Source organism: Pyricularia oryzae, chromosome 1 (genome assembly GCF_000002495.2).
Source record: "Pyricularia oryzae 70-15 chromosome 1, whole genome shotgun sequence".
NCBI lineage: Eukaryota > Fungi > Ascomycota > Sordariomycetes > Magnaporthales > Pyriculariaceae > Pyricularia > Pyricularia oryzae.
In genome coordinates, this window is record NC_017844.1 from 3,088,025 (window position 1) to 3,108,616 (window position 20,592).

Here is a 20,592-nt window from a genome sequence, read left to right on the forward strand (position 1 = left end):
CTTCGAAGCCTGAGGCAGCATTGCCAGGCACAGCCTGCCCGGGTGAGGCTCGGCCCGCGAATCTGAGCTCATGCAATTACGACCAGGACAAATCGACCAAGAAACATCCCGTCATAGCATCACCATATTTCGCGACGACCGAACAACTCTCGACGCTCCGAAAAACACCGACAAGATGGCGTAAGTCCTCTTTCGAAGATGCTTGGGAACATTTTGAGACGCATCATAATCCCCTCGCCGCCCCGACCGTCGCTCAATGGCACCCAAAAGTCAATCGTACGATCAGGCTGCGACCAGGTAGCTAACCTATGGCCTCCAACTGTAGCTTCGTCAACGCACCCAACAAAGTGCCTTACTACCAGCGCTTCTACCAGACCGCCTACCGCAACCACCAGCGCGTCTGGAAGATCGTGAGTCTCGACTCTTGAGGATACCGGAAGGATATCGTGGTACACCAATTGGACTCTGGCTCACATTACAACGTCATACAGCACCCGAGGAGCAGGTACATGCTTGTCCCCTACCTCGTTGGTCTTTGGGGAGGTCTTGGACGTAAGTGCATCTCTCTGGAATTCAAGGCTTTTGTGATTGAGGCTGACCATGACAAATTATAGTGAGCCTGTGGGGTCTTGGACGTAAGGCCGCTGGCTACAACTCCTATTTTGGCGAAAAATAGATCTGAGACATATCAGCGAGGTCTTCTGAGCATGTTAGAAGTTGTTGGGGTTGGAAGGCGAAACTGAGTGCCTTGGAAAAGAACGTATTCGAGCCTATAACAATGCCTCCAGGGGCAAATCTGCAGCATTCACTTTACTAGAGTCAGTCACGCTTTCGCCGAACGGGGTCATCCCTCAATAGCAGTGATACTTGTGATGCATATGTCCGATGTCAAGGCCTTTGTTGGCCGCCTAAACACAACGTCTAAAATACAATGGTATGTCGAATGGACGACATGATGAAAGTTTGAAGGGGCCATATATCTATAGCGAGCAACCCCAGGCCAATATTACCGACCTGCACTTACAGCTTGATGCAGCTTTGGTTGATTCAAAATCGGCCAAACCGCTCAAGTACAGCCCAGAACATCACACTCACTCATGCATTAGTAACCTTCAGCACCTGGCGCCTTCTCATCCTTTCGCAGGCTCGTGAGCAGCTCACGGAAACGCTCCTTTCCGGAACCAGCCGCACCGCCCTTGGCACCCTTGCCGGAAACGTCAACGATCTTAGAGATGCGCTCCCAGCTGGTGCCACCCGACGTGGTGTCCTCGCGGTTCTTGAGGAACTGTTCGGCGTCCTTGCGAGTCTGGTTAATGGTCTTCTCCTTCTTGTTGTTGTAGTTCTCATAGAATTCGTCAATGTTCTGCTGCGCCTCCTTGACCGTCTCGGCGCGCTGTTGTGCAAACTGCTCGGCCCGCTTGGCGTTCTGCTCATCCCGCTTCTGCCGCCACTCCTTAATGACCTCGGGTTCCTCCTCCTCCTCTGTGTAGGCACCGAAACCTGAGTTGTAGCTGACTGATGGGCCAGTAATGGTTCCACTAGCACCGAGACCCTATACATGCAGGAATGAGTGGTCAGCAAGGCTGCGCGCAAACTGGACATTGACAGCGCGTAACATGGACTGGGCTTACCGAGTTTGGGCTCGCTAGATCTGGGAACTGGCTCTCGAACTCTGCGTTGCCAGAGTTGCCACCACCTCCGCCCAGCAGGTCATCGTCGTCATCATCACCGCCATCCTCGACGGTTGCGAACTGGTTTGCGTCGTCTCCCAACAGCGCCTTCTCTCGCGCCAGAAAATCGTCGGCGGAGGGTTCTGCTGATGTGTCCTTGACTTCGGTTTGCACTGGAATTTGTGCAACTGTTAGAGGCCTTTGAATTCATTCTTTGCTAAGAATCTCAAGTCCCACTTACGACCCGAATCAAATTCGTCGAGGGAGGGAAACCGGTCCGCCATGTTGACGGGCAAGGTGTGATGTTGATTAGGTGGCCGAACTGGGGTATGTGGGAATCAGCCCTTGTGAAGATTCAGAATGTGTATGCGACAAAGATGGCACGGCTGGTGAGGATTTAATGCCGTTGATGATCGTGGGAGGACTTGTCTTGCACGGTGTAGTGATACAAATTAGCAGTCGTCGTTAGCACATATGCATCTACGGTACTTGCTTGCGCCAGTTCGCATGGTCCAAGCTACCGCACAGCGTCTACGGCCTGGCGACACAACCTCAGGTACCTTAGGTTCCCTTGGCTGATCTGATGGGGCCAAGTTGTTGTTTAATTGGCGGTGACTGGGGTCATATGCAATTAAGCGGGAAGTGTCTGGGACATAAAGCGGGTCGGTTTTGTGCGGCTTGTAGTTTCAATTGAATCAGGCGCGCTTTCTTTCCCGTCCCGCCCCAATAAAAACCGCGACTCTGGTCAATCTTGACACTGACTTTTTGATGCGAGGGCCACAAAAGGAGAGGAGAGAGAAGGCTGGCATCATCACACAAAAAGGAATTCGTCTGGGAGCCATAGACCAACCTGTCCTGATTCCTGAAGCAGCGGACTGAACATTCAATTGCGGATCTTGATGCACATATAGTCGAAGTCCCTTGCCTTTGGGTTTGATCACTGCCGAAGCTGGAGCTCCCTTCCAGATACCTTACCTGCCTGTCTGCTCTTGTACAGCAAGCAAGCTTGGTCCGATCTTGTAGATTGAGAAAAGAGCCTCACCATCGGTTGTCTTCCTCAAGATAAATCACACAAACATCTGCACCTGCTCGGATTTATTCTTGAGCCGCCTTTGAGGGCATTCCACCGGCACACATTCAGCTCATTTTTATCTTTCTCATTGTTGTCTTGACGAAACTCCACCACACACATTCCTCTTCAATTATACCCCTCGGTGCTTGGGAAGAACATCTATCCCACCAGGGAAAAAATACATCCACAAACAAAAGGATGTCATACACAGACGATGCCGTACTGGCCAAGCTCTCGGCCCTGAATGAGAGTCATGACAGCATTGCAACTGCTGCTCAATGGATCATGTTCCATCGGTGAGTTTTCCCTCAATCTATTTCCATTACCCGTGTGCAAGCAAAAGCTAGCACATATCAAAAAATTGCGAATTCGGGACATGTCGATGCAGCTTGTCGCAATACCCATATACTTCCGTTTGTTACTTTCCCCCCCTGTGTTTGTTTGCCTGCGTTCAATTTGGTCAAAGCAAGTAGCCAGCAAAGCCCAGTGCAGCGAACCGAATTTCCCTGGTGACTTGCCTCGTTCGACCTCCATGGCTGACCATAGATATTCCTTGCTTTGTCTAGTCGTTTTGCAGACCGCACGGTACAGTTGTGGCTCAGCAGGCTCAAGGAGTCTCCAAGCTCCAAACGCCTTAACCTCGTGTACCTAGCAAACGGTGAGTATGAAAACTTTGCCTGTACATACATACCTTATACATAACCACATCTTGGTTTACTCCACACTTTGGTTTTCTCTCCCCTACTTCCTTGAATCCAAGCACAATCACCACAATTCACTCTGGCCATGTTACGAAAAACAAATGCACCGCAAGAGAATGTTCTCGTCCCTATCATGGGTGGCCCTCTCTACCATACTCTGTTGACATCGTTGCTGATATGTTCTGTCATTTTAGAGGTTACACAGCAGTCCAAGGCTCGTCACAGGGATGACTTTGTCAACGCATTCTCGCCAATTATCGCCGAGGCTGCTGCCGTGGCCTACAAGGGCGCCTCCTCTGATGTGCAGAATAAGCTCAGACGAGTAATTGACGTCTGGAAGGACCGCAACATCTTTGAGCCAGCCATTCAAGCTGCGGTCGAGGCGCGTCTAGAAGGTTAGCTAGCTGTCCCTTCGTCATTAGACCCTATGGCACACTTTACTAACCCTACCCGCAACAAAAGATCTGGACAAGGCCAAGGGCGTACCAAAATCTTCCAGCTTTGGCGCTCCCGGTCTATCTGGCCCGGGTGGCTCGGTACCATCCGAGCTCAGTGCCCTGGTTGCGCCGCAGCAAAATGTCTCGAAGCAGCAGTTGCCCATGAAGTCTGCCATCAGTGCCGCTAATCAGGACTATGAAAGGCTCACCAACCCTGCAAACCCCGTACCTACTGCGCCCGTATACGCTGCGCGGCTCAATGGCTTGCTCAAGACTCTGGCAACCGCAGAAGGCGCTGTTGCCGAGTGCGTCAAGGCACGCAAGGAGCTTATTGGTGCCTTGGAGAAGATGCTTGACTCTAACAGAGAAGCTCTTCGAGCGGATGAGGCCCAGCTAGTTGAGCTGTCATCACGCAGGCGAGCAATCGACGCAAAGAAGAGTGACGTCGAAATGGCCATCATGTCCGGACTCAGCATGCAAGAGAATTCTGTATCGCATGGTGGCGCCCCGGATGGACCACCTGCGCCTGACCCAGCTCAGCCCCAGGTTGAGGCCCTCACTCCGCCCTCGGCCGGCGCTGATGATGATATGTACGACAACAGTGCCAGCTTTGCACCGCCGCCTCCCGAGCCTGTACCCGCCACCGAGCAACCGACGGAGGTGCAGCCGATGGCCTCTGGAATCGAGATGCTCTCCAACATAGCATCACAGTACCACTCAGTGCCCACAAACGGCAACACCAACAAGCGTCGCCGTGTTGAGTCTGGGGAGGAGTTTCCGGACCTGGGCAAAGATGATGGCATTGATCCTGATGTCAAGGAGATGCTTAGCAACGATGTCAAGACAGAAGCCGCTTGATGGTTAAAGTGTGCTGGTCTACTCTTTGCGAACCGTTTTGGAAGATATGTTCAACTCCATATCGATGACTTTGCTCTTGGAGTGAAATATTTTCGAAACCAGGAAGAGTGTATGTTAAGATTGGTCGTATGCCGTGTCTTTTGCTTTCAAAAAATGACGACAAAAGCGTGTGCATTGCTTAGGAGGATATCTCCAAGCGTATATCTAGTTCTGGAGTAATCATTGGGTGTTGTGTTTTTGATGGGGATGAACGGATGAATTACTTTTAAACATGGTATGTTATTTACCAACACCATACCGAATAAACTTGCCAGGCAAAAATATATTTGACACCTGATCTCACTTTGCGTCTAGGGTGACTGTCGATGACGTGAACCTGGGTTCGAGATGTAAGCTGAGGCTTGTGTATACTAGATTAGCTAGTCCAGGCCACATACGTCAATCAATCATTTCTGTGCTAGAGCTTCCTAGGTATTGGTCGACACCCGAAGTTTCCCGACGGGTTTAGGCAGTGCGACAAATGACAGACGAAGATAAACCAGAGAAACACGGTCATAAATGAAGTATTTATTCAGCCAAGATATAGTAAAAGATACAGTCTTATTTGAATTGAATACTCGTCTGTCACTGTGATTCTCTGATCAAAAAGGGCAAGGAAGTCCGATGTCATGGTGGATGTGCCTCGGACAGACAAACAGCTGTAGCTCCGAAAATGATGTGCAGGGGTGTGGGGCGGCGCTTTACATGCTCGTTCCGTCATTCACTTCTTTTTTTTTTCTCTCTTCCGATGCTTATTTCAATGTTTCTTCTGACTGAATCAGCCCTTGTCAAGATCGGATTCGACCAGTCGGCGACAAACCCTCGCACTTACTTGGCCATGCATTGTAGAAACTTCAGGCTTCTTCCCCGATAAGGAGCCATCGATTAATATTCTTCCCAAGCAACCGACAAAATGGTTTCGGGAGCGGTGCGGCGCACCGTGCTGCTCCCGCACCTCGGAGCTGCCGGTTCAGCACAACTACTCCTCTCCGCGCGTCCTCACTTAATACCCCTCCATGAGCCACTGCTACCAAGTGCAGCCATTTGGACATGGTCAAAGATTCCGGTTCAGGCTGCTCGAAGTTTCGCTGCAGCTACATCGACCTCTTTTACGTGCGCGAACAACACTGCCCCAGCGGCATCGCGTCTCAGCACGCTACCGGCGAAGGCGCCCACGTCATTTTTAGGCCTGGGGAACCGGTTCAGCTCGCCATCGGGCGTCCTGCGACGATTCTCGACGACTCAAACGCCATGGAAGCAGTCTGTTAAGGAGACGAGCCTGCAAGATGATTCGCGGGAAGATGGCAAGGCGCTGGAGAACGCGGAAGCTAAGAAGGATGGAGATGTGGCATCACCCAACGCGAACCTCAACGATGACGGGCTCGAGTCTCTAGGTTTCAAAAAGAGCGAGAAGGCGCTCAAGGCTTCCCAGATCAACATGAGCGCGCGACTATCCAAGGAAAGCAAGGCACAGCCCTCCAGGGCCGGCATGGGTGAGATATGGAGATTGCTCAAGATTGCGCGACCAGAGCTCAAATGGCTCGCAGTTGCATTTGTTTTCCTTCTCATCTCATCCAGCGTGACCATGTCGATTCCTTTCTCGGTCGGACGGATCCTTGACCTGGCAACCAAGGGCGATGTTGAAAGCACCCGCATTTTCGGCCTCACCTTGACGCAGTTCTTCATGGCCTTCGGTGCCTTCCTGACCCTGGGTGCTGTGGCCAACTTTGGCCGCATCATCCTGCTACGGATCGTCGGCGAGCGTGTCGTTGCCCGCCTGCGGTCACAGCTTTACCGCCGCACGTATACTCAGGATGCCGAGTTCTTTGATGCCAACCGTGTTGGCGATCTCATCTCGCGTCTCAGCTCGGACAGTGTCATCGTCGGAAAAAGCATCACGCAGAACGTGTCGGACGGCATGCGCTCAATAGTCAGCGGTTGTGCTGGTGGCGTTGCAATGCTCTGGCTTAGCCCCAAGCTGACGTCGATCCTGCTGCTCATGTTCCCGCCAATTGCTATCGGGGCCTTCATATACGGTCGCATGATCCGCAACATAAGTCGGCAGATCCAGCGAAACTTGGGAACCCTGACCAAGATCGCCGAGGAGCGTTTGGGAAACATCAAGACAAGCCAGGCTTTTGCCGGTGAGGTTCAAGAGGTTCACAGATACAACACCCAGATCAGGAAAATTTTCTCCCTTGGCAAGAGGGAGTCTTTTGTCGCTGCAACCTTCTATGGATCTACGGGTTGGGCGGGCAACATGACCATCCTTGCCTTGCTGGTTGTTGGAGGAGGTTTGGTTCGGTCGGGATCTATGTCTCTTGGTGACCTCACTTCTTTTATGATGTACACGGCCTTTGCGGGATCCAGTCTCTTCGGAGTCTCCGGGTTTTACTCAGAACTCATGAAGGGTGTCGGTGCCGCAAGCCGTCTATTTGAACTTCAGGATCGCACGCCTACTATTCCTCAGACGGTTGGACTGAAGGTCAAGTCGGCACAGGGACCCATCAAATTCTCCAACGTGTGCTTTGCCTACCCAACCCGCCCAGCCGTTTCAATCTTCAATGGCTTGGACTTCGAAATACCGTCCGGAAGTAATGTCTGCGTGGTCGGGCCTTCAGGTGGTGGCAAGTCGACCGTTGCAGGTCTACTGCTACGATTCTACAACCCTACGTCTGGTACCATCACCATCAACGGCGTTGACATCTCCAAGATGAACGTCAAGTCTCTCAGACGGCGCATCGGCATGGTGGCCCAGGAGCCAGTACTGTTCTCCGGCACCGTCGCGGAGAACATTGCCTATGGCCGGCCAGAAGCCTCCAGGGCCGAAATCGTAGCCGCGGCTCAGAAGGCCAACTGCGGATTTATCAGCGATTTCCCCGAAGGCCTCGAGACGCAAGTCGGTGCCCGCGGCGCGCAGTTATCTGGTGGCCAGAAGCAGCGCATCGCCATCGCGCGCGCTCTGCTCAAGGACCCGGATATTCTAATCCTTGACGAGGCAACATCGGCGCTCGACGCCGAGTCGGAGACTTTGGTTAACTCTGCGCTCGCACAGCTGCTGAAGGGACGCAACACCACCATAAGCATCGCCCACCGTCTGTCGACCATCAAGAGGAGCGACAAGATCATTGTCCTCTCCAGCGAGGGTAAGGTCGCCGAGATTGGAAGCTACACGGAGCTGAGCGCCAACCCCGACAGTGCCTTTAGCAAGCTCATGGAGTGGCAGATGAGTGGCGGTGACATTCCGACCCAGCAGAGGCCCCCGCCCATCATCACCGAGGCGGAGGCGATCTCGGAGGAGCTTGAGGGCGACGAGGCGGCGGCGGCCGAGGAGGAGGATGTTGAGGGCGAGCACAAGGATGCGAAGAAGACATCAGAGAAGCAGTAATTTGTCAAAATAGAGCCGCATATACCTTCTACTAATGGGCATCGGCCTGGGGGAGCGTTTGGCTTGTTTCGTTTGTTTCGGTCCGTGATAGAGTTGCTCTCTAGTCACAGCTGACATTGATAAGGATGGATGCATATTTTCTTTCATATATCTTTGTATTATAATGGGTGCAACATGTTTGAAAACCTACGTTTGGTGATGGGAATATGAAATTGGGGCGGCGAAGGCACTCCACTCGATCACATTTGGGGGTCACCAGTTAGAGAAACGGTCGTGTTGGCAAGGCCCACGGGCACCGGGCACAAAGGCTTGATGACTTGGCCTACCTGGGTAGAGGGAGGTTGAGGAACTTCACACCTTGGCATCCTGGCATCGTTGTTTTGTAAGAGACAAAAACAGAGCATGATTCAAGCGAAGGATACTGACATATATTTTTGCTGCCAACGAAGTGAAACAATGAGTAAAGCTACCTAGAAACCCCTCACCTACTTTCCGGGTTTGTGATACTTTCCAGCTCCATACCTAGGTAGCTACCTGTGCCCGAGGCGAACCATTTCCCTTTGTGGGCTGCTTGGGAACAAAGTCTATTTCATAATAGTCTACTTCTGAAGCACAGCGAAATACGAGGTCGCCGTCACGTGTCCCTCGTCGTCACTACCGCCTCTTTGGGGAGCCAGAGAATTGACATAACTATTATGATTTATAATCCAATATTTGAGTGAATCTTTCTGCCATTAACTACCTATGGAGGTTGGCCTGAAACTGGCGCTTATTTTCCCCTTTCTTCTCACACGAGGCAAGCCCCGGGGTGATTTTTAGGCTGATTTTAACAGGCGTCGGGCAGTCGAGACCGTACCGGTAGACAACTGGCGGATTACGTCAGTTTTTAGCATCCGTCATTCGCAATCTACCCCCATGTCCCCTATCCTAATCTGACTGTGATTCCATCTATTCTGACTATGAACCAGCCATATTAGCCACAAACAGTCACCAACCGCTACAACCAAATTGCCTATTGCGGCAAAAGGCCCACCAAACCCACCACCACCACCAAGGTTCGCATACCTTTCCATACGTACGCGCGACCGTATATTAAAACCGCTGCATTTTTGCATATACGTACGCGATTACCACGCATTAAAACCGCTGCGCTTTATATAGATACGCTTTTTTGATTATCAGGATTGCTGTATCTATTTCTAAGCTTAAAATAAAAAAGTGCAGCGGTTTTAATGCATGCTCGCGCGTACGTGTGGAAAAATATGGTAACCTTGGTGGTGGTTTGCACAGGTTGTGTGGGGTGGGGTTGCGGCTAGTATGGCTGGTGCACAGTCAGAATAGATGTGGTCACAGTCAGATTAGGATAGGGTCTCCTTGTGGGTAGAGAATTGTTCAAAGCAGACCCCCACATTTCTACCGCGACCCCTCCGATTCAGGAATTCCGTAGTACAAGGTTAACCACAAATGCAAAGCTGGTCGAATCCAAGCAGGCGGGTGGAAGAAAGCCCGAACGACCCAAGTTTGTTAATGGAACAAAGATAATAATAATAAAGGGGAAAAAAGAAAAGTCGCCGGCCGCTGCGTGTCCGAGATTTGGCGGGTCGAGAAAGAAGCGCGGAGTCGCCTGTTTGGTAGAATGGCATGCATGGAAAATGGGGGTAACTATTTTACGTATTCCAATCGCGTGCTCCCAAAGACGCTCGCTTTGCTTATCATCTAGCTCTGGAGTAAATGCCTTGCAGGGAACATCCTACATGTGCTAGGGATAAATATTTGTACAGGCCTGTGTGAGTTCTGGCGATCTAGCAAGATTCTCGTCTAGTTCTAGACCAAAACAAAAGAGTTGAGCAAGTAAGTACGGCGAACGACTCCGTACTTCGTAGGCGAGTAAGGCTCCTCCTAAGTTAACAATGTAGAAGTTTTGGCTCATGTCCTATTTTCTCATTACAAGTTCTAGTTCTAGTATACCTTAGGTATCTACTATGTACAACACCCACGCTTCCCAGATATGGATATGCAGTTATGCACCCACTACCAGCCCCTACTGACTGAGTAATTTGGGGGTTCACTCTGCATGATAAAGTAGTCTGGATACGCCTACCCAGGCTGCAATGCGAGACTGGCAATCTTATGTAGATGACTACTATTGGCCTACAGTAATACACTTTAGCCCTCTCGCGACAAGCCTTGTCCGTCCAACTGTCTTTCACGGGCCTTTTTTGCTCACCTTGTAGTTTTTGTTGTTTGACCCCGTCTTTTTTTCCAAGCTCAATTCGTGTAGCCTGACTCCAAAAAAGGCCCATCAACACCCCAGCTGAACCCCCTGTCGCAAGCTAGGAACACCCCTCCGTCCGATATCGCTTTCGACAAGGCTTTTTTTTGGGTGCAGTCAAGAGTTAGAGTCACAATAACACCAGTCCGTCATTTGCATGATTATACACAGACATTCCGGCTGTGTGACTGGTCTGGCGCAAAGCGTTTCCCAACTGTCATCCAAAGAGACACCACAGACATCATTTGCGCATCAACACAATCCATCCCGCTTGGCAGGATGGCTCGATCCACGATGAAGAACAACAGCGAGAATGGGTGGGTTGTGCAAAAGTTTGGCGGCACCAGCGTCGGCAAGTTCCCGGACAAGATCGCAGAGGACATTGTGCAGCCCTACCTGCGGAATAACAAGATCGTCGTCGTCTGCTCGGCCAGGAGTTCTGGGAAGAAGGTGACTGGAACTACAAGCCGGTGCGTTGTTCTTGTCACCTGCCAATTACGCCCTTGTCAATGGCCCATCACATCATGAACACCTTCCCAAGGCCTCTCGATATTTTCCCATACGACTAACATACTAATCAACGGACCGCACTCATGATTAGGCTATTAGAAGTCTTCCGCCGACTCAAGAGCCTCGAGATCAGCATAGAACCGACCCAGACCGAACTAATTGACGAGGCGAGAAGAATCATTCAGGACATATGCGACGACCATGTCGCCGCGGCGGAGACTTTCATCAGAGATGCGAGCCGGTGCGCAATGCTGATCAAGGAGATACAAGACGAGTGCTTAGAGCTGTGCGAATATATCGTGGCAGCGAAGCGCTTCCACCTCGAGGTCAATGCGAGGTCGAAAGACCGTGTTGCTAGTTTTGGCGAAAAGTTAAGCTGCAGGTTCATGGCCTGCTTGCTGCAAGACAGGGTGCGTCATTTATAAGCCTCATGGCAACTTTCTTTTCTTGTGGCGTCTTTTCACCGACAACCGCTGCCGATGGTTGCTTCTTGTATTAATTCTCTGTTTCTCGATGATTTCAGAACGTCGAAGCACAATATGTGGATCTATCCGATGTCCTCAGCTACGAAGGAGCAAGGCGGCTCGACCATACATTTTACAGTGACGCCGCGGCCGTCATTCGAAAAAAAATTCTGGCCTGCGGGGACAAGGTTCCCATAGTGACAGGCTTCTTCGGGAACGTTCCGGGCAGTCTACTAGATGGTGATATTGGGCGCGGCTACACAGATTTATGCGCGGCGCTCATCGCAGTGGGACTGAAGGCAGGGGAGTTGCAAGTGTGGAAGGAGGTCGATGGCATCTTTACTGCAGATCCGACCAAGGTGCCCACGGCACGGTTGATCGGGGCCATCACGCCGTCTGAGGCTGCAGAGCTGACCTTTTACGGCTCCGAAGTTATTCACCACCTGACAATGGACCAGGTCATCAAGGCCGACCCGCCAATCCCGATTCGTATCAAGAACGTGAAGAATCCCCGGGGAGAAGGCACAATCGTGGTTCCGGACGCGGTGTTTGCGCCAGGCAAGGAGCTGCGGAGGTCGCGGCCGTCAGAACTGGATTCTGTTGGGCGCAAGACACCCAAGCGGCCTACAGCGGTAACCATCAAGGACGGGATATCGGTCATCAATGTTCACTCAAACAAGCGGTCTATCGCGCACGGCTTCTTTGCGCGCGTCTTCTCCATCCTCGACCAGAACCAGGTCTCAGTCGACCTGATTTCGACATCAGAAGTGCACGTCTCGATGGCGATCCATGCTGCGAGCGACAACGGCGGCAACTTTGACAGGGCGCGCGCCGAACTCGGAGACTGCGGCGAGGTCAGTGTCCTGCACGACATGGCTATTCTGAGTCTTGTTGGTGCGGACATGAAGAACATGGTTGGTGTGGCAGGCAAGATGTTCTCGACGCTGGGAGAGCATAACGTAAATATCGAGATGATCTCACAAGGTAAGTGTTGTGTAGACGCTTTCGACATTTGCAACTTTTGGGTCGCGAGCATTGCTAATTAGTACGCTCATCTGTTTAGGCGCGAGCGAGATCAATATTTCGTGTGTAATCGACGCCCAAGAGGCCACACGTGCGATGAACATCTTGCATACAAACCTATTTACCTTTTTAGAATAATGACGAAATAGAGTGTTTGATTTTGTTCGAGGACCTGCTCGCCGACTACGCTCTACGCTGTTGTGCAGGGAATCAACTCGTTGCCAAGTATTGTCTCGGAGTCGCGCAGGAGTTTTCATAAATAATGAAGACCTACCTAGCAATGGCAAATCATCTAGCAGCACAACCGGAATATTGATCATCCATTTTTTTGTGTCGTTTCCATGATAACAAGCCGGGGAGTTCTACCTACCTACCTAGGTAGGACCTACCTAGGTACCAGGTAGATAAGGCTGGAATGACTGTTGGGACTCTTGCCTACCCTGTATCCAGGAAGCCAGGCAGGCTTGCAATCGGCAAGTTGCCAATACTGAACCCCGCCCCAAATGATGGCGCGTCCAAGCCCCATCAGACGTCAGCACTCAGCACCTCCCAGTCAGGTCACTAAAGTGGTCCGGTACCTTGCTATGGGAAGTTGACTTGACCCATCAGCTACCCTTCTCCCGTCCTCGTCTGCTTTTTCCCCTTAGGCATCCTTCACCATCCTATTCGACATCAATTCGGCCTACATTGCTGAAGATTCCAACGAGATACGGTGTCCTGCATTTGCTTATATTGGATACGATGACGCGGACGGTGGTTTACAGTGCTGCGCTGGTGGCGTTTGCATCAGGTACGTTGGTTCGTTTGGTTTGCCCCCATAGCAAGCGAACTGCGGAGCTTCCATTCGCAGCAAGCAACCAGCACGTCATAGTCGCCCAAAACAGCGTCCGCAAAGTATGCTTTCAAGCACTTTGGTGATACTACACCACATTCAATACCAACACATATTATATACCATAGCCAATATGCATATCTATTCTTCATTTCTCAATTCAGCGTAAGTATATCGCAACTAACTACGTCGCGACCAAACACAACAATGCAGCGACCGCGATGACGCTGGCGTCCATCGCCCTGCCCAACTGGATCAGCTACAACATAACCTCGATCAAGGGGCACTCGATAACGCGCAACATCGGTCTGCACAAGACGTGCTCGTCAGGAATCGACCCGTTTTCGGACTCGCCGACCTGCCGACCGTTCCCGATCGAGCGCGAGGACTGCGCCGGGGACGAGCGTGGCTTCTGCAGCATATGGCGCACCACGGGATTCCTTATGTCGCTCGCCATCGTCGTCGAGCTCGCGACCCTGGTCGGGTTCCTGGTCATCATGGCCGGTGGCAAGATGAAGCGGGTGACGGGCTGGAAGATACTGAGCTGCCTCTTGGTTAGCATCGCCACGCTGTTGCTCATGTCCATGGGCACGGTTGTGCGTATATCCCGTTTTCGGTGCTTGGTTTTACACCTTGCATGTAGCACAGAGAATACTAACGATTGCGACAGGCTTACATCTTTGACAACGACGACAAGTTTTCGGTGCCGGGGTGGAGTCTGGACAAGTCGTGGATTATGACGACTGTTAGCGCTGCCTTTTGTCTTTTGTGTGCGGTGGTCTTCCCAGTCTCGGCTCACTTTCTGCCAGCAGAAGGTGACTATGAGTTTCTACGAGACCCTGTGCACGCTTAGACTGAGAGCTGCCGATCTTGAGACGTATTGGCCGTTGCTCCATGGTGCGAGCTGGAGCGAGTGGCGGTTTAGGCACACTTATGCACATATTAGCACTTCCGGTACCAAGTGGATTTTAGAGGAACAACAGTACGTAGAATGTAATGGGCGGCGCCTAGGGAGATGATTTGTTATACGGGCTGATGGAAGCCATTTACGACTGGCGCATATAAGAACGTAAGGGTTACTATTACAAGATAATACACATATATCCCTGAATACCCATACTACGGAAATAGGCCCTGGCGATTGTATCGTCGAGCTCAGAGCCACTTGATATTCGTAGTTATTAACAGTAAATGAATTGGCTATTCTGAAACAACCTGAGAAGGTATCCAGTAATAGGCGTGTGTATCGTTGAGAAATGACTTTTCGCACCTAATTCGTGACTGGTCTATTTGTAGAGTTGACTATATTTTTTGCGTGGACTTTGCCCAACCCATGCCTATTATGGCCGTAATAGTAGCAATATTTAGCGTTATCTGGTTTAATGTCAACCAGAGTAACCCACTCCCTTGATTCACTTACGGCCAGCTCGTAAACTCCACATCCTAAATGCCCATTTCCACTGCCATCGGCTGAATGGAAAAAGCGCCGGCGTCAAGCCAAGCCGTTTCTAGAACTAGAAGCCGTCCAAAACCCCACTCTACAGTTGCCAACGTATACAATCTATCTGCTGCGCGCAAGTCACGGAGAAACAAACTGAGCTTCTGGCCGATTAACAAATAAATTAAATTCCCCCCTTAAAAAACACGAATTATAATTGATATAGACTCACCTACACACTTACTTCACCATGAGCAGCTCAACCCCAGCCCCGGGCCTATCCCCCACACAACTCGACTTCTTCCACCAAAATGGCTACTTGATCGTCCCAGACGCCCTGCCGCCGTCGACAGTATCGTCGCTTCTGGCCGAGACGTCGCGGCTGCTCGAGTCCCTAGACCTGTCGACGCACCCGATGACCAAGTTCCGCACGGGCGGAGAGGACGGCAAGGACCACGTCGGAGATGACTACTTCCTGGGCTCGGGTGACAAGATCCGCTTCTTCTTTGAGGAGGACGCCGTCGACGACGCCGGTAACCTGACCAAGGACAAGTCCCGCGCCGTCAACAAGATCGGCCACTACCTGCACGCCCTCAGCCCGCCCTTTGCCAAACTGCTCGGTAACGACGGGGCCGTCGCCAAGGCCAGCCCCGCCGCCGTGGCTCGGGACCTGGGCTTCCGCGATCCGCGCTGCCTGCAGAGCATGGTCATCTGCAAGCAGCCCGAGATCGGCGGCGCCGTCCCGCCGCACCAGGACAGCACCTTCCTGTACACCAACCCGCCGTCGGCCGTCGGCTTCTGGTACGCCCTCGAGGACGCCACGCTCGAGAACGGCTGCCTGAGCTTTCTGCCTGGCTCGCACCGCTGGGCGCCCGTCGAGAGGCGCCTCGTGCGGTCCGCCGGCGACGCCGCCGGCACCGAGATGGCCGACAACGACGGACCCAAGTTCCCGGTCGGAGAGCAGTACGGCGAGGACAAGAAGCCTGCTGGTGCCGATGCTGATGCGTACGTTCCGGGAGAGGTCAAGGCCGGCTCGCTGGTCCTGATCCACGGCAACCTGCTGCACAAGAGCGAGAAGAACCTGAGTAACAAGGGCAGGATAATCTACACTTTTCATGTGATCGAGGGACAGGATGCCATCTACGACGAGAGGAACTGGCTTCAGCCGCCGGCGGAGGGCTTCACCGAGTTGTACAGGTAATTGTTTAATCCTTGCGGATGATTTGCGAAACTGCAAGGAAGCTAGCTAGTTGTGCATAATGTAAGCTGACCGCATCTGATGGCATTAAAGTGAAGACATTACAGGGACCAACTAACAGATAATGTTGTAAATGTCATCGAAGCCTGGTACGAGACTCGGCTTCGGTTACCTTTTACTTGTAAAGATCGTCAACTTGTAGCCCTCCGCAACGGCAAATCAGCAAAAGCCGGTTCTGTGTTCATCCAATAGTGCAATTGACGACTTAGATATATTGCTTTGTTATCGCGAGGCTAGTAGTGCCTACTATCTGGTATTTCAATCTCTCTTTGCCCTTTTTTTCTTTTCATCCGTCCCCCCAACACACGATTTATAATTGCTGGCCGCTCGTCCGAGGAAAACAACCAAAAACTTCGTAGGAAAAGATAAAGAAATGAACAAGAGTACAAAATATGACTTCCAATTTTCGCTGGCCTGAAAATTGCAGTACCCTCCGCATCAACGTCCCACCACCAAATCTGAACTTCTGCGGTATCGAGTAGGCTGCTAACGAATGGGCGCTGTGCTTATGGAAGGAAGCCAAAATTAAGGCAACGAATATCGGCAGTTCGATCAATGATGAAGAAAATATGCAGTATTGTATCAGAAACATTGATACCCCTCGACATGCCAGACAAAGGGCAAGAAAAAAAACAGAAGATCGTCGCGATGAGAAACGCATCGTTCAAAAGCTTGGTGCTGCCTATGGATAGCAAGCCTCATATAAGAGAAGATGATAGGAGAAAAGCAATGACCAATCCTGTTTGCAAAGAGCAAAACAAGAACGCATCATTTCATTATGGGTCAATCGGTTACCCGATGAGACACCAGCTCTTGATGTCGACAGCAACCCTTTAAGAGTGGCCAAGAGGCTTCAGGTCCACACAAATCGCCAAGCCACCATCGCCATATATACCGGCTAGATGGAGACATCCACCCGGCAGCCAGTTTGCCTCTCAGTCGTCCTCTAGCCGCGGGCATATGGATGGAAGCCTCTGCTCATGCCCCGACCACCACCGCGGTAGTTTGAGCCTGGCTTGCCAGCATTCTTGGGTCCAGTAGGGGCATTCGGAGGAGGTGCATTGGCGGGGTCATTATTGTTGTTATTGTTGTTATTGAAGTGGTTGTGGTGCCCGCCCCGTTGTCTGAAGCCGCCACGGCCACCCTGGTTGAAGTTGTTTGCCTGAGGCACATCGTCGTACATGCCCTCATAGGACGGCTGGTTGTTGTACCCGCCTTGTTGCATCTGCTGCTGTGGGTGCTGCTGCTGAGGACCTCCGAAGCCACCGCGTTGCTGCTGTTGCTGCATATGTCTCTGCTGTTGGTGCTGGTTGTTGTACTTCTGCTCCTCGAACGACTGCTGGTCGTACGCGTTGAACGGTGCACGGTTCCCATCCCCTTCGCCGTCTTGCTCGCCAGACTGGTCGCCTCCGGGACCACCGCCAGGCATGCCGCCGGGTCCTCCACCCTGCTGGCCCATCATCTGCTGCATCTGCTGCATCATCTGGGGGTTCATAGCTGCCATGGCAGCCATAGGGTTCTGCCCATTCGGGCCGCCGCGGCCCATCATCTGCTGCATCTGCATCATCTGCATCATCTGAGGGTTCATCTGGAATCCCATGTTGCGCTGTTGCTGCATCGCCATCTGCTGCTGCATCATCTGGAAGTACTGCTGCATGCGCTGCCAGTAGTTGGCCATCATCTGCGGCGTCATGCCCCCGGCGGCCGGGTTCCCAGCACCGCTGGCGTCGGCCTGGCCTTCGCCTTGCTTCCTAAACTTGTTGCCAGGTCCACCGTTCCGCCTGTTGGCCTCTTCCTCCTCGCGAAGGTTGCCACGGGGCTGAGCCTTCTTGACTTCAATCAGCTTTCCGTGAATCTCAAGGTCCCGCGCCAAACACGCTTCGACACCGGCTTCCGACTCAAAAGTAACAAAACCAAAGCCACGCGGTCGCCCGGTGTCCTTGTCCATCATCAATGTCGCGTCAACTACACGGCCGAATTGGGCGAAGAAGTCCTTGAACTCTTGGTCCGTAGTCTCCTGGCTGACGCCTCCGACAAAGATCTTGCTGGTCTTCTCCTGTTCATCTCGCGGGATGGCACGCTTCGGGTCGATCTGCAAAAGTGAGGGAGATGTCAGTAGGAAAAGCCACATCTTTGGGGATCGCGACAGTTGATGTCACTGAGTGATTGGCTACTCACAATCTTGCCATCCAGATAATGCTCTTTAACCATAACAATATTGACCGTCTTGGGATCTTTGAATGTTAAGAAGCCGAAACCTCTTGACCTGCCAGTGGTACCATCACGCATGACGGTGCACTCAATGACTTCGCCAAATTGAGAGAAGTAATCCCGAAGTGATTCTACCCAGAAAAGAGTTAGTCAATTGCACGCATTTCTGCCAAAGTAGTCTTTATTATGCTCCCGAAATCATGATGGCTTGTAGTGAAAGAAAATTCTTACCATCTGTCGTCTCCCAATTGAGACCTCCTATAAACATTTTGCTATACATACGATGTAATTGTCAGCCTCAATCTCAGTATCCGCCAAGTTCAATTCAACTGAGTGCAAGCCAATCATCGTGCCCTGTAGGCCATCGACTGTCACGTAGTCTCCCTTAAGATGCCTTTGTCTGCGCCAAGCTAGTGGAGTCACTACTAGCACATCAGGTCCCTGGCTTTGTTCAAGTTCTCAGGGCTCCTCGGATAATGGCTTAAACTCTTTTTGATAAAGGTAAGGTCTCTGTCAATTGTGACAGCAATACTCAAGGGAATCTGAGTATCAATGCCCCTATGAATTGAGCGACAAGTGGAGTAGTGTGCAGCCCATGATTTTTGACCCCAAGTCAACTGCCGTCCGATGTCCATGAAGTTCTTGAAAATACGTGACTCGTTTGCCGGTTGTCTTTTGGGTGGGCTCTAATCGCAGCTAGTTGATGAGGTTGTCGTACCAGGGAAATTGCCTCAAGCTTCAGGCTTGAGGTTCAGCAGCCGAGGGGATTTGGGCCTGTGTTTCGCCGTATGCACCGCCACCAAGACTTCTCACAGCTCGGAGACGAGAGACGAGCAACCAGGATGCTCCCAGGCAGGAGTTTGTCGAATACTCTTCTCTTTTTCTTTCAAGCAAACTTTGCTTTGTCTGCTTGGTTCTGCTTGCTCTTTCTGTCTGGCTCTGCTACCATGAAGCTAGGACGCTAGGTACTGTGTCTTCGAGCGCTATCCGCTGCCAATCTTGCTACGGCAATCTGAGGCACCATTTGTGTACCTGAACTCAACAAGGCTGGTGGCTATAGGACGTAGAGTCTGCTCCTGGTTTGACCATCGCCCCGAAGTAACCTGGGCTGGCTCTGCCTTTTCTGAACAGTGATGATTGGCGACAGGCAGACCTCCACCCAATCCTCCGAATTCTGAAACCGTGGCGGCTTCATGGCACATCTCGGCTTGTTCTGTCGCTCCACTATCCTCTGCAATAGTGATCCATGGACCTCTCAGGACCGGCGTAACTGTTCAATCCAGTCCAACTGGGCAAGAAATCTGGCGACCAGCGATGATCCAAGCCTGTCTCAAGTCACCCAAGCCTCAAGACCATGTGTAGCGAACCCCCAGGGCATCCATTGGTGAAATGGAATTCCGCACGTATCCTCCATCTCCCAGGTATCTGACCAGGACATTCCTCCACGGCCTGACGGTGGGCGTGTCCCTAGATGTATGAGGTGACCGAGGGAAGAGAAGATTCTTTGGCACAAACGGGGGAGAGATCGCAGGGTCACGATGAGCACTAAAGCAAGGCATAAAGTATCACAAACTAGCGAAAATATCACTTACCCATCTTCCTTCGAGTTTGGACCCCGTCCCGCCGCAGGTTGGGGAGGGACCGCGGCTGCTGCATGTGTTTGTAGAGGACGTTCTGAATTGCTGTTGTTCGGAGCTGAGGAGGTCCCGTTTCCCAAATTGAAGTCTACGTCGTCCTCCTCTTCTTCATCTTCGTCATAGCCCATGTTGGAGTCGTCATGTCCACTTTGATCAATGGGCGGAGGTTGCTCCTCGCGCGTTTCGACTGGAGCAGGAGTAGGGTTTGTCGGGGCTGCAGCCTTCTCAGGGACCTTTGCGGGCTCAGTCGGCGCGTCATCGGCGTAGCTATCAGGCGAAAGGTTTCGCAAAATGTCAACAACACAGGCACATTGATGGAAAAAGGGTCGACCTCATCAATCCCAGTGGAACTTACAGATCAGCGAAGAGATCGTCTTCGAAAGCCTCAGGTTCCGTCATCCTTACGATGAACCGGAGTGGTAGGCGTGAATATGGAAGGAGAGAAAAAATAGATCAGCTGCGTATGGATGAATAACTAAAGAAAGTGAGTCTCTAGTATGAACCCAGTACTCAATAGAATGAAAGAAATTGCGATCCCATCAATAAGTACAGGAAGAAGAAATGGGTAGAATCCCCAATGAGTCCGTGTTGGGGAGGTAAGAATGACCCTGTGAAGGTTTCACTGTCACTGTCTTGATGGGTTATTCTCTGGCGGATGGAACCACCTCTACCAGCCTGAGAAATGGCGATGGTAGACGTGACAAGCTGAGTGGAGCAAGGCAGGGATCAGACAGAATCCATGGCAGACAGCGAGCCAGAATTCTGTACAAGAAAATATGACT

General features: G+C 51.7%; 9 protein-coding genes across 9 annotated transcripts; 6 read left to right on the plus strand and 3 right to left on the minus strand.

Moving 5' to 3' along the window:
* The first annotated feature begins 30 nt into the window (after positions 1-30).
* On the plus strand, positions 31-960 carry MGG_06875 (uncharacterized protein). The gene is made up of 4 exons (XM_003709554.1): positions 31-180; positions 326-410; positions 492-552; positions 615-960. Exons 1-4 carry the CDS (start codon positions 71-73, stop codon positions 674-676), a joined length of 318 nt encoding a protein of 105 aa, XP_003709602.1. The 5' UTR covers positions 31-70; the 3' UTR covers positions 677-960.
* Positions 827-2,255, minus strand: MGG_06876 (clathrin light chain). Its single transcript, XM_003709555.1, has 3 exons — positions 1,912-2,255; positions 1,632-1,843; positions 827-1,552 (listed from the first exon to the last, which is right to left on the minus strand). The coding sequence occupies exons 1-3, from the start codon at positions 1,952-1,954 to the stop codon at positions 1,103-1,105; spliced, it is 705 nt and encodes a 234-aa protein (XP_003709603.1). The 5' UTR covers positions 1,955-2,255; the 3' UTR covers positions 827-1,102.
* Positions 2,256-2,380: 125 nt separating this feature from the next.
* Positions 2,381-5,210, plus strand: MGG_06877 (uncharacterized protein). The gene is made up of 4 exons (XM_003709556.1): positions 2,381-3,038; positions 3,309-3,400; positions 3,638-3,838; positions 3,906-5,210. Exons 1-4 carry the CDS (start codon positions 2,941-2,943, stop codon positions 4,736-4,738), a joined length of 1,224 nt encoding a protein of 407 aa, XP_003709604.1. The 5' UTR covers positions 2,381-2,940; the 3' UTR covers positions 4,739-5,210.
* Positions 5,211-5,509: 299 nt separating this feature from the next.
* On the plus strand, positions 5,510-8,743 carry MGG_06878 (ATP-dependent permease MDL2). The gene has a single exon (XM_003709557.1). It carries the CDS (start codon positions 5,691-5,693, stop codon positions 8,163-8,165), a length of 2,475 nt encoding a protein of 824 aa, XP_003709605.1. The 5' UTR covers positions 5,510-5,690; the 3' UTR covers positions 8,166-8,743.
* On the minus strand, positions 8,488-9,137 carry MGG_16200 (uncharacterized protein; the record flags this gene model as incomplete). Its single annotated transcript, XM_003709558.1, has 4 exons — positions 8,488-8,531; positions 8,655-8,749; positions 8,908-9,031; positions 9,131-9,137. The coding sequence occupies 4 exons, from the start codon at positions 9,135-9,137 to the stop codon at positions 8,488-8,490; spliced, it is 270 nt and encodes an 89-aa protein (XP_003709606.1).
* A 1,579-nt stretch (positions 9,138-10,716) lies between these two features.
* Positions 10,717-12,572, plus strand: MGG_11805 (lysine-sensitive aspartokinase 3; the record flags this gene model as incomplete). Its single annotated transcript, XM_003709559.1, has 4 exons — positions 10,717-10,907; positions 11,039-11,357; positions 11,471-12,395; positions 12,475-12,572. The coding sequence occupies 4 exons, from the start codon at positions 10,717-10,719 to the stop codon at positions 12,570-12,572; spliced, it is 1,533 nt and encodes a 510-aa protein (XP_003709607.1).
* Positions 12,573-13,105: 533 nt separating this feature from the next.
* On the plus strand, positions 13,106-14,474 carry MGG_11804 (uncharacterized protein). The gene is made up of 3 exons (XM_003709560.1): positions 13,106-13,224; positions 13,480-13,862; positions 13,937-14,474. Exons 1-3 carry the CDS (start codon positions 13,176-13,178, stop codon positions 14,117-14,119), a joined length of 615 nt encoding a protein of 204 aa, XP_003709608.1. The 5' UTR covers positions 13,106-13,175; the 3' UTR covers positions 14,120-14,474.
* Positions 14,475-14,649: 175 nt separating this feature from the next.
* Positions 14,650-16,424, plus strand: MGG_06880 (phytanoyl-CoA dioxygenase). The gene is made up of 2 exons (XM_003709561.1): positions 14,650-15,901; positions 15,996-16,424. Exons 1-2 carry the CDS (start codon positions 14,955-14,957, stop codon positions 16,018-16,020), a joined length of 972 nt encoding a protein of 323 aa, XP_003709609.1. The 5' UTR covers positions 14,650-14,954; the 3' UTR covers positions 16,021-16,424.
* On the minus strand, positions 15,957-20,510 carry MGG_06881 (uncharacterized protein). The gene is made up of 5 exons (XM_003709562.1): positions 20,166-20,510; positions 19,766-20,077; positions 18,405-18,445; positions 18,141-18,304; positions 15,957-18,054 (listed from the first exon to the last, which is right to left on the minus strand). Exons 1-5 carry the CDS (start codon positions 20,207-20,209, stop codon positions 16,909-16,911), a joined length of 1,707 nt encoding a protein of 568 aa, XP_003709610.1. The 5' UTR covers positions 20,210-20,510; the 3' UTR covers positions 15,957-16,908.
* Between the last annotated feature and the right edge of the window lie 82 nt (positions 20,511-20,592).

Excerpts from the sequence above, each read along its gene's own strand:
- MGG_06881 (XM_003709562.1), bottom strand. The coding sequence starts at position 20,209 with ATGACGGAACCTGAGGCTTTCGAAGACGATCTCTTCGCTGATCT. Across the intron at positions 18,305-18,404 it reads CAATTGGGAGACGACAGATG|AATCACTTCGGGATTACTTC; the intron begins GTAAGAATTTTC and ends TTTTCTGGGTAG. Across the intron at positions 18,055-18,140 it reads ATTATCTGGATGGCAAGATT|ATCGACCCGAAGCGTGCCAT; the intron begins GTGAGTAGCCAA and ends TCACTTTTGCAG.
- MGG_06878 (XM_003709557.1), top strand. The coding sequence starts at position 5,691 with ATGGTTTCGGGAGCGGTGCGGCGCACCGTGCTGCTCCCGCACCTCGGA.
- MGG_11804 (XM_003709560.1), top strand. The coding sequence starts at position 13,176 with ATGACGCGGACGGTGGTTTACAGTGCTGCGCTGGTGGCGTTTGCATCA. Across the intron at positions 13,225-13,479 it reads GCTGGTGGCGTTTGCATCAG|CGACCGCGATGACGCTGGCG; the intron begins GTACGTTGGTTC and ends ACAACAATGCAG. Across the intron at positions 13,863-13,936 it reads TCATGTCCATGGGCACGGTT|GCTTACATCTTTGACAACGA; the intron begins GTGCGTATATCC and ends CGATTGCGACAG.
- MGG_06876 (XM_003709555.1), bottom strand. The coding sequence starts at position 1,954 with ATGGCGGACCGGTTTCCCTCCCTCGACGAATTTGATTCGGGTC. Across the intron at positions 1,844-1,911 it reads CGACGAATTTGATTCGGGTC|TGCAAACCGAAGTCAAGGAC; the intron begins GTAAGTGGGACT and ends CACAAATTCCAG. Across the intron at positions 1,553-1,631 it reads ATCTAGCGAGCCCAAACTCG|GGTCTCGGTGCTAGTGGAAC; the intron begins GTAAGCCCAGTC and ends CTGCATGTATAG.
- MGG_06877 (XM_003709556.1), top strand. The coding sequence starts at position 2,941 with ATGTCATACACAGACGATGCCGTACTGGCCAAGCTCTCGGCCCTGAAT. Across the intron at positions 3,039-3,308 it reads CAATGGATCATGTTCCATCG|TCGTTTTGCAGACCGCACGG; the intron begins GTGAGTTTTCCC and ends TGCTTTGTCTAG. Across the intron at positions 3,401-3,637 it reads CCTCGTGTACCTAGCAAACG|AGGTTACACAGCAGTCCAAG; the intron begins GTGAGTATGAAA and ends CTGTCATTTTAG.
- MGG_06875 (XM_003709554.1), top strand. The coding sequence starts at position 71 with ATGCAATTACGACCAGGACAAATCGACCAAGAAACATCCCGTCATAGC. Across the intron at positions 411-491 it reads ACCAGCGCGTCTGGAAGATC|CACCCGAGGAGCAGGTACAT; the intron begins GTGAGTCTCGAC and ends AACGTCATACAG. Across the intron at positions 553-614 it reads TCTTTGGGGAGGTCTTGGAC|TGAGCCTGTGGGGTCTTGGA; the intron begins GTAAGTGCATCT and ends GACAAATTATAG.
- MGG_06880 (XM_003709561.1), top strand. The coding sequence starts at position 14,955 with ATGAGCAGCTCAACCCCAGCCCCGGGCCTATCCCCCACACAACTCGAC. Across the intron at positions 15,902-15,995 it reads GGCTTCACCGAGTTGTACAG|TGAAGACATTACAGGGACCA; the intron begins GTAATTGTTTAA and ends ATGGCATTAAAG.